Source organism: Dioscorea cayenensis, chromosome 7, assembly GCF_009730915.1.
Source record: "Dioscorea cayenensis subsp. rotundata cultivar TDr96_F1 chromosome 7, TDr96_F1_v2_PseudoChromosome.rev07_lg8_w22 25.fasta, whole genome shotgun sequence".
NCBI lineage: Eukaryota > Viridiplantae > Streptophyta > Magnoliopsida > Dioscoreales > Dioscoreaceae > Dioscorea > Dioscorea cayenensis.
The window spans coordinates 26,511,666-26,522,329 of NC_052477.1; the positions used below are offsets into that span (position 1 = coordinate 26,511,666).

The 10,664-nt window shown below is 37.1% G+C and overlaps 1 protein-coding gene across 1 annotated transcript; it reads left to right on the top strand.

The window, feature by feature from the left end:
- Positions 1 to 2,882: 2,882 nt before the first annotated feature.
- LOC120264900 (presenilin-like protein At1g08700) lies at positions 2,883 to 9,991 on the top strand. The gene has a single exon (XM_039272790.1). It carries the CDS (start codon positions 3,054 to 3,056, stop codon positions 4,347 to 4,349), a length of 1,296 nt encoding a protein of 431 aa, XP_039128724.1. The 5' UTR covers positions 2,883 to 3,053; the 3' UTR covers positions 4,350 to 9,991.
- Positions 9,992 to 10,664: the final 673 nt, after the last annotated feature.

The window sequence follows — 10,664 nt, forward strand, 5'->3', positions numbered from 1 at the left end:
ATATCTATGTTTCATGTGTATTATCTATGTTTCATGTATATTATGTATGTTTCATGGGTATTACCTATGCTTTATGTGTATTATTTACATTTCATGTGATTTATTTTTATTTTGTTGTTTAGCGCTTCATGTTAGTGTGCATTATATGACTTTCTTGTGTAACATTCGGATTCGTATACAAATGTTGTCATTTATAAACGTATAAAAAGTATTTATACTCATTGTTTACGACACCATACATTAGGTGCAAACGTAGGTGGGGCGTTTAAGTCCACCATTTTATCATACCTCACAGACCCACCTTGACGAAGATGTTATCTTCCTTTATAGCATCGGTCTCCTAACTGTCAGCACCCTCTCGCCCAGCAAAGCCCTCTTATTGGGGAGCCATCATCGCAGGTGCAGACGACCTCCTTTGTTGCAGCGTTCTCATCCCCAACAACATCCTTCTCATCTGCAATAGGAATAATTTTCTCCGCATACCGTCAATGAGTATCCATGCGACATAACGGAGCCGTAGGAATGGGACGTCCGATTGAGGTATGTCCAATGTTTCCCCTGCTCAAAGTTGCCTATAGCAGCGCACTAAAAATACATGCATCAACACTTCTAGAATCTTGTGCCGGGATAGTCCCATATATGACATCCTCCATTATCTCTAATAACTATTCTCGCGGTGGTCATGCTTTTTGCATAACAAGCGACGAGGGTCAGTGGACAACAACACACTTCTTAAAAGCCAGGAGATTCCTCAAAAATTCTCTTCGTCACTAGCTAGCATAAGTTTTAAGAACTACAAAGCAAACACACAACAAATACAATGTCGTCTGTATATCATATACAGCTAATATATAATATACACATAAAAATGAAACATTACACATTAATTACATTTTATAAACAAGAAGCATGGATTCTACATAGGACACGATCAATATACACATGAACCAAGGATTCTAGACAGGAAGCTAGAATTATACACAAGAAGCAAGGATTCTACACATGAAGCTTATATATTACACAAATACTGGGTATTAAACACATAAAACTATTACAATACACATGAAACAACTCATTACACAAAATTAGCAAACATTTTACACAGAAAAAGATGGCACACTTATATGTTTTCCTTTGACTGATTTCAATAGCGGGAATAAAGACGCGGTCTTTATGAAACTAGTCTCCCCGTAACACATTATATGAGGTGACTGTCCCAATCGAGTTTTTTCACACTGCTAATCACCTCATAGAACTAGATGATTAGGGCAATGGCGCAACCTTTCATGTAGCGTGCGGTGGTGTACTTTCCTTTACACCGAAGTTGCACATGGGTGGCTGTTGTATACTCGTACTCATCACTACAATTATGACTAAACTGTATGACATCATTACACATGAGTTAATAAAAATACACATAAAACACATATTCTACACATGAAAGTTATTTGTTACACAGGAAACGTTAAATAAACACACGAAAACCTAATGTTTAAACAGGAAACGTTAAACCTACATATGAAGGGATAATAATACACAGATGTTTCATAAACTCTGATTAATATAAAAAATCCATACCATACAAAGGAAAAAATTACCTGTCAACAGGGGTGTTCAGGTAGATCGAGATGGCTGCTTGTTCGATTTGGTTCACTCACGAAACCCTGCATAGTTCTTCTTCTTTGGGAGGAAACCCTATTCGGACTTCTTTTGAATCTTACTGGAGACCCTAACCCTCTACTAGACCCTTGTATGGTAGCAGTGCAAGCGCCTCGCCTTCTGGTTTATTGTTTCTCAAACCGCTGAGAGACTCAAGTAGAACATGATCATAGATATATATAATTAATTTTTGAAACTCAATGTCAGATGGTATGCCTGGGAAGTTTTGAAACTTTCAGAATCTATAATTAATTTTCCCTATACAAAATATTGTTGCAATCACAGAAAATGATTGTAGATATATATAATTATCTAAAATTTGCATTATTTTAGGGCTATATTGACATCAGTTTTAGTTGACATTATTAGAGTGTTTTTTTTCCCTAAATGTTTATTTTTAATTTTTTAATAAAAAAATCTAGTTTTTATTAATTTTATATCATGTTGGTAAACTAATTTTACAAATAATTTCAAAATATGAAAGGGAAATAAAAGAAATATCAATCAGTCAATAACTAAAAATAAAAAACTTTTATTTGAGTTTTTTAACTTGAGAGGTATAACTCAAGTTAAAAAAATAAGTGACAATTAAAGTAAAAAAAGGAAAGTTTATTCTTAAATAAGTGTCAATTAAAAAAAATAATAAGATTTTAATTTTTATTTCAAACTCTAATCTAATTTTAATTAAAAAATTATAATTCATAGCCAATTTCATCATTGTTCAAAATGAGAAAAGATTGTTGCAGAGAAGAGAATCAATAAAATAATAATTAAGGGTGTTTTTTTTTTTGTAAAAAAGTATTTTATTGTTCAAAGGGCAAAAATATCATTTCAAGAACATGGGTTTGTGTTTCTCCACTTAGGGGTAATCAAGTAATTTTCAATACCATTTAACCTCATGTTTAACATCGTTTGAGGAATATAGATTAAAGTAAAGAAGAATAACCCAATAAAAGAGGGACCTTGAAGGAAAGTGTAAACTTTGAGGGATTTATTGTGAAAATGTAAATTTTATGGGGATTTTTGAATACTTTCCTGTAAATTTATATAATCTAAAAGAGCAAAAAAAAAATTATAAAATTACTTAAAAGATAACAAATAATTTAGGAGAAATGAGGGGGTCTTTGTACAAATATCACTATTCATTTAATATTCATGCAATAATTCATTTTTACAAGTATATATACAATTCTAATAATCAATCACCCTTGAGACCATCCTCTAATCTCAGCCGTTCAATCTCTAACACGTGTCACCATTCTATCAACCTTCTATCTGTCCAAACCCTAACAGCAAATCCACATCCCAATCCCATTTCCTTTCTCTTTCTCCTCTCAAGCCCGAAACCACGCCGAGACCTCTCATCGCCGTTGATCCCCCAAAATCCAACGGCCATGGTTGACCCAGACATCTCCATCAACGGCGGAGGAACGATCATCGACTCCCTCGGGATCGAGATCGTCGGCGTCATGTCCCCCGTCTCCATTTGCATGCTCCTCGTCGTCCTCCTCATCTCCGGCCTCTCTCCGCCGCCATCCTCCTCCCCTCCGGTCACCGCCGCCACCTTGGTCTATCTCGAATCCCCCTCTGATCCCCCTTCTCAGAAGCTCGTCGGTGCTCTCCTCAACGCCGCCGTCTTCATCGCCCTCGTCACCATTGCCACCTTCCTCATCGTCCTCCTCTACTACTACAAGTTCACCTCGTTCCTCAAGAACTACATGCGCTTCTCCGCCTTCCTCGTTCTCGCCTCCATGGGCGGTTCCATCGCGGCCTCCCTCCTTCGCCGTTTCTCGATCCCTCTCGACGCCGTTACCTTTCTGCTATTCCTTTTCAACTTCTCCGCCGTCGGTGTGCTCTCTGTTTTCTCCCCGGCGGTGCCGATCCTGCTTCGCCAGGCGTATATGGTGGTCCTTGGTGTCATCGTCGCCGCTTGGTTTACGAACCTCCCGGAATGGACGACTTGGACCTTGCTATTGGCCCTCGCGATGTATGATCTTGTCGCCGTGCTGACCCCCAAGGGCCCGTTGAAGTTGCTTGTTGATTTGGCTTCTAGTCGTGATGAGGAGCTGCCGGCGCTTGTCTACGAGGCCCGCCCCACCATATTCCGCTCTCCCAATCCGCCAGTCGCGGCCGCTCCGTTGTTTGCTTCCTCTATTGAGCTACAGCCTTTGCCTGATACGCCGAGTGATGAAAGATCGGTCGCTGATCATGCTGTTGTTGAGATTGAACATGCTTCAGACGAGACATCGCCGCTGGTGGGCAATGCTGATGTTGGTAGAATGCGGGAGAGTGTTTCTGGTCAACATTCTTCGGAAATTGAGATTCTTGAGACTTCACCATTGGTTGTCAATGAGGATGTTGGAAGACGAACTAATGGTGCTCAAGGAGGTCATGCTTCAGGGCCGGAGATGTTTGATATTATGAGGGGGCTTAGACTAGGACTTGGGGACTTTGTCTTCTATAGTGTTCTGGTTGGAAGGGCAGCAATGTATGATCTGATGACTGTGTATGCCTGTTATCTTGCCATCATTTGTGGACTTGGATGCACACTGATTTTATTGTCAGTGTGTCGGCGTGCATTGCCGGCGTTGCCGATCTCAATCACATTGGGAGTCGGGTTCTATTTCTTGACCCGGTTGCTGCTGGAGCCTTTTGTTGTTGGGGCGTCAAGTAAATTGGTGATGTTCTGACTGAACTTTGGTTTTAGATTGGTGATTTTCTGACTATCTTTGTTTTTTGTAGTGCTTATGTTTTCATACCCGATGAAAGATAAATGATATTATGAAAAGTTAGTTTCATTGCTCATATACTTGCTTTCTCTTTGTTTTTTGTAGTGCTTATGTTTTCATACCCGATGAAAGATAAATGATATTATGAAAATTTAGTTTCTTTGCTCATACTTGTTTTCTCTTTGTATTCTCTTCATCAGTTGGTGATAAAAGTTTAAACTTTCAATTATGGTTTGCTTGCGAAGGACAGAATTAGCAGGGCTTTGGGTTTAGTGAGGCACACTGTTTTATGTTGACAACTTCTTCATTTTTTATTTAAATTGCTTAATGTGCTGCATATGGAATCAGGTTGAAATAAATCCACCGAAATTCCTTTAGTTTTTTTAGTTTCCTTCCATTTGGTTTAGTGACTTATTTTGTGGTGCCTCAAATCTTGGCGCGATTGAGTTGCTTATTTTTGCCTGCTTATCCCTATCGACGATACTATAATTCACTTTGTCTTGAAATCATATGTACTGAAATGTTTCCTTCCATTTGTTTTTACGACTTATTTTGTGAGGCTCGTCTCTCGACGTGATCAAGTTGCTTATTATTGTCCACTTGCTCAAATCGAAAATATTATAATTCACTGTCTTAAATCAAATGTACGGAAGGGTTTTCTTCAATTTGGTTTATACGGCTTGTTTTCTGATGCCTCATCTCTCGACATGATCAAGTTGCTTATTTTTGTCCGCTTATTCAAATCGAAGGTTTTCCTTCAATTTGGTTTATACGGCTTGTTTTTTGATGCCTCATCTTGCTTATTTTTGTCCGCTTATTCAAATTGAAGGGTGGTTTATACGGCTTGTTTTCTGATGCCTCATCTCTTGATGTGATTGAGTTGCTTATTTTTGTCTGCTTATTCAAATTGAAGATATTATAAGTCACTTTGTCGTGAAGTCATACATGCCGAAGGTGCTTGCATTCTGTATCTACCATGCATGATTGTCAATGACCAGTAACTGAATTAGTCTTACACGTGTCTTTATCAAACTCGAGTTTTATTGGGCAACAAAGCATCATATTTCATAGTGGATAGCAATTTTGTGGCAAGAAATCTTTAATTTAATTGCATCTGTGATTTTATTGAAGTTCTGTGACATAGTTTGCAATATTACCTAAATCAGTCAGAAGCTTTTTGTATTATATAACCAAGTCCCTGTCTGATGCATCAAGCTACAATCTTTGCTTAGTGCAATTATGAGAATTAAGATTAACTTGTCAAAAGTTTCTTTCTATAATTTTAGTTCAGGACACGTTTGGGTTTGGTACAGTTGGCTCTGGATTCAATGGAGCCTGATTAATAATAGCAAATTCTTCATGTTAACAGCTGAAAGTTATTCATAAAAGTACAGCTAATTGGCTGTATTTGGTGTGTTCCCTTCATATTATGGAAAGCAGCTATCAGAGTTGGTTGTACAAAACAATTCAATGAGAAAAAACTATGCTCTTCACCAGAGAATGCAGAGCTTCATGTTTTAACAGTTGGTAGTTCGCTTAATATTGTGGAAAGCTATCAGAGTTGGTTGTACAAAGTAACTCAATGAGAAAAATTATGCTCTTCATTAGCGAACGCGGAGCTTCATGTTTTAGTGGTTAGTAGTTCCCTTAATAATAAGGAAAGCTATCAGAGTTGGTTGCACAAAGCAACTCAATGAGAAAAATTATGCTCTTCACTAGAGAATGCTGACCTTCATGTTTTACTAGTTAGTAGTTATTTTATGTACCATACAACCCTTTTGTTGTTGTTGTTGTTGTTGTTGTTGTTGTTGTTGTTGTTCAAGGAGGCTTTGGGACTTAGACTTGGAGTAGGTGAAAGCTAAAGATGCTGTTATTTTTCATACATCTTGCTTCTTTTGCAGCTATCTTTAAGCATCAGTAAGCATGTTGAGTTAATACAATTTCTTTAGAAGATCAAAGACATTTTTAGCTTGATAAGTTTTTTATGGATGTTGAACAAGCATGATTATCGGTCTTTTTGCAGAGTGTTGTTTCTCTGTGCGCACCTTTTATTTTACTTTTGGCTAGGTCTGCATCTAATGATTTCTTGAAGCAGTCAGGTTTGTACCCTTGGGATTGTGCTCAGAAAGGAAATGAGAGCCAGCAAGCCTGCCATCCGAAGAAACTGCTGCAAGAAGAAAATGTATTTGGTCAACAATATCAGCAAGGCAATGGTTGATGTAATAACAAAAGCAAAGGTGAAGGTGATATATTATTTTGAAGGACATTTCCTTTCATAAATATGAACTTGTATTATGCAGAAGAAGCCACTCTTTTTGCCTGCTCTTAAAATGAGTCCATCGATTGGGTTCAGGAACGTAGAAAACATTATGATAATCTTGAATTAGTGTTATCATCTTTAGAAGCCTCTGAAGCCTCTGATAATTTTAGTAGTCTTGATGATTTTACTCTTAGGGCTCTTTATAACAGACTTGCTGCTCTCCTCAAACTAAACACTGTACGTTGGGCTCAGAGAGCTCGGCTCTTGTGACTTAAGAATGGTGACTTTAATAGAGTTTCTTTCATAATCATGCTCATATTAGAAATCATAAGAATAAGATCTCAACCATTATAGATGATTATGGAAATACTCATTTAGACCAGCAAAGTACAAAGCATTGTTTTATCAATTTTTATTCTAATTTGTGGTCTTCTTCTCGTTTTGTTTCTGTTGATGATCTCATTAAAGTTTTTCCTAATGACCGTAAAACTCTTAATAATAGTGATAGGGCCATCTTAATCAGATCTGTGACTTTAGATTAGATTTATTGCACTATCAAATCCATGCCAAAAGGTAAAAGTCCAGGACTGGATGGCTTGAATATTGACTTTACTTATTTTATTGGGAGATTAAGCTATAACTTTTTTTTTTTCAAACTGCTTCTATGCCTAATTCACGGGGTAAAACATACATTGCTCTGATCTTTAAGATTGTACTAATCATGTGACATAGTTTAGACCTATTTCTCTTTGCAATGTGTGTTACAAAATTATCTCTAAAATTCTTTTGAATTGTGTAAAATGTGTTATTCGTAGCTTCATTAGACCTGAACAGAATGATTTTCTAGCTAGTTGATCTGGTTTTGATAACATTATTGTTGTGCAAGAGATTGTGCATTCTTTAGAGTATGATGCCCACAACCATTGTAGGATGTTACTTAAAGTAGACATGGGAAATGCTTATGATGTATTAGAGTGGAAGGTTGTTCTTGCTATTCTTAAGTTAATGAAATTTCTTGACATTTGGATTTCTTTGATCCATACCTGTATTACCTCACTAGTTTTTCTTTCATTGTTAATGGTCAACCTTCAACTTGGATAAAACATAATAGAGGAGTGAGGCAAGGAGACCCCATTTCCCCCTTTCTTTTCTTGTTGATTTCTCAAAATCTTTCTGGTCTTCTCAATTATGCACTGAGGTTGGACATGGTGTCTGGCTTTAACAGTAGATTAAGCATGGATTTTAATCATCTTCTGTTTACGAATGATCCTATTAGTATCATCATTATTATCAATAGAGCCTCCTGGGTAGCTGCAAGGCATTGCGAGCTATGCCTGGGATATCTACAAAGATTTTACAGGCCAAAGACCAAACCTTGATAAATCTACTATCTGTCCCCTCTTGGTGCAATAGGAAGGTTGCCGCCTCCATTAAATCTATCCATTTTATTAATTTTGGCAGCTTTCCATTTAGATATCTTGGTGTTTTGATTTCTCCGAAGAGGCTGATTACTAACCAATGCCAGCCAATACCTTGTAGATGGAGCCCTTTGTTGCTCTCACTCTTGAAATCACTCTGCTATTTCTACAGCTGGTCGGGCTGTTTTAATTAACAGCTCCATTCTTTCAATCCCAACCTATCTTTTGTCATGTTACCCTGTTCCTGAAAACATGTTGGATAAGATATCAAAAATTGCCAGAAATTTTCTTTGGAGTAGCGCTAGCAATAGTAGCAGCTTCCACGCTATGGGTTGGAGCACTGCTACACTTGCAAAAAATGAGAATGGCTTGGGCATCAGGGATCTTTCGACATGCTAGGATAGCTTTGATGGCTTGAAATGTCTTTGCTCTGCTAAATTCTGAGAACAAACTTCGGGTGCACATTCTTAATCTCAAATATGGTAAGTTTGATATTTGGTCCAGCTATAATTTTGTGAATGTCTCCTAGTTTTATAAAATACTCTGTGGAACTGCTCATAATTTCAGATCCAATTTGTGGATCAATGTTTGCAATCCTAGTGCTTCTAGTTTCTGGAAAGATCCCTGGGTGTTTGATATTCCTTTGATCCTTACACCTACCTACATTAATATGGATTTAGACCTTGAGTCTTTTAAGTATTTCAGATTTTATCCTGGGAAGTGCTTTGAAATCTGAGGATCTGAAGATGTTTCTTGGGAATCATTTGGATTGGAATACAACGGATAGAATGATGTTTGATTCCTCCTGGTTCCAACCACTGGATTTGGTTGCCTAATGTGTCTTGAGTGAAGCGTGGTCTATAGCCACTTAAACTAGGATTCTTTGTCTGTAATGGTAATTGGATGAGCTGGCACATTTTGTGGAGACTTTGTGTGGCTCCACGTGTGAAAACATTCATGTCGAGGGTACGTCACCATCGTACTCCAACATTCAACTTCCTGTATAAACTTAATATGGGCCTCAAATGTTGTGTCCCTTTTGTGAAATGGATTGGGAAACCACTAATCATAGTATTTGGAGATGCAGGAAGAGCAAGCAAAGTTGGACACTTGTTGAAAATTTTGCAGGTATAAAGCTAGGCAAAACTGAGGATTTTTCTGAACGTCAATGGATAGCCAGATGTAACCTGGTGTTTAATAAGAAGAAGCCGGTCTTCCAACAAATGTTTCATTAATCTGTCGAGTATGTTCAGGAATACTCACATTGAATCAGAGACAATATCAGGGAATTGATTCCTTCCTTTCACTTTAAATATAGTATATGAGTTTTTACTGATGCATCTTGGATTGACAACCAATCCTCTTGTGGTCTTGAATTTGTTATTATTGCTTCTAATAATGAAATTGTTTTGGCAGGGGCTACGTCAATGATCATTGAATTGAGTTTGCATGCAGAAATTGCTGCACTTAGAGTTGCGTAGGAGCAATGCAAGAGAAGGAACTTGAGACTGGAGAAGGTTTTCTGCAATTGTACTGCATGGATATGATCAATATTAATGGTCCATATACTGCTTGGAGGTTTGAAAGGGAGTTAAGCAATGTCAAATATCTCTTAAAGTGGAATCCGGCTATGACAATTGAATATATTTTCGTGGATCTTAATGGAGTGGCTGATGTTTTAGCCAATCATGGACGGCAAAATCCAGGAATTGCTTTCTTTCACAAGTGCCCTAATATCTGTATCTGGCTGTTGGAGGCTGCACAGAATTATGGTTTTATGAACCTTTATCTTTGTTACTTGTGATTTTTTTTAAGGCATATGGATTTAATCTGTAAGAATTTGTGGAGGAAACTATGAGAAACATGATTTGTCTTGAGATACCAAGATTTGCCATTAAAAAGAATGACTGCTATCAAGAGATGAAGGCCCTGCAAAATTTTAATCTTTTTTCCGTGTGTTTCTTCTTATCTGAGAGTTATATCATTTTAAAAACCTATCATTGTTTACTGTAGATAACATGGAGATGGTATTGCAGCAGCATTCAGTGCCACACGCTAGGATTTACAAAGTTTGATTTCTTGGTTCTTCAGTGGAATATGCAGGTAATTGTTTGTTTTCCTTGAATCAAACCGGCTTTGCAGTTCAATCATGGTTACCTATGTTTTTTATTTGAATCAAAGTTATTAAATGTTCAGATTACATCTAAAAGTTCTAAATTAAATGTCCATAATTGTCTTGAAAATATATCCAAATTGTTCATTTTGTTTTTTTAAACGCAAAATAGCTTGTCATTTTGCTTTTTCACCTATATTTAAATATGTTTAATTGGAGAATGGAAATTGGTAAGGCTCCTAGATAAAATGGCAATTTATTATGAGACTGTTTGTGGGAATTAATTATTTTATAAGAGCATAGCTATACAGGAAAGAAATAACCCCTAATTAGTCGGATGATTATTATTGATTTAGAAAGTAAAAAATTTACAATTAAGAAGAACAATTGTACAATTGTACCGGCACCGGGTCCATGTGTAGAGCGAGCCTCCTTATTGAGTGAGAGAGCAAGTTTTGAAATTTAAGACACAGAGTGAAAACATT

What these genes read in the sequence shown, in the direction of transcription:
- LOC120264900 (XM_039272790.1), top strand. Translation starts at nt 3,054, where the DNA reads ATGGTTGACCCAGACATCTCCATCAACGGCGGAGGAACGATCATCGAC.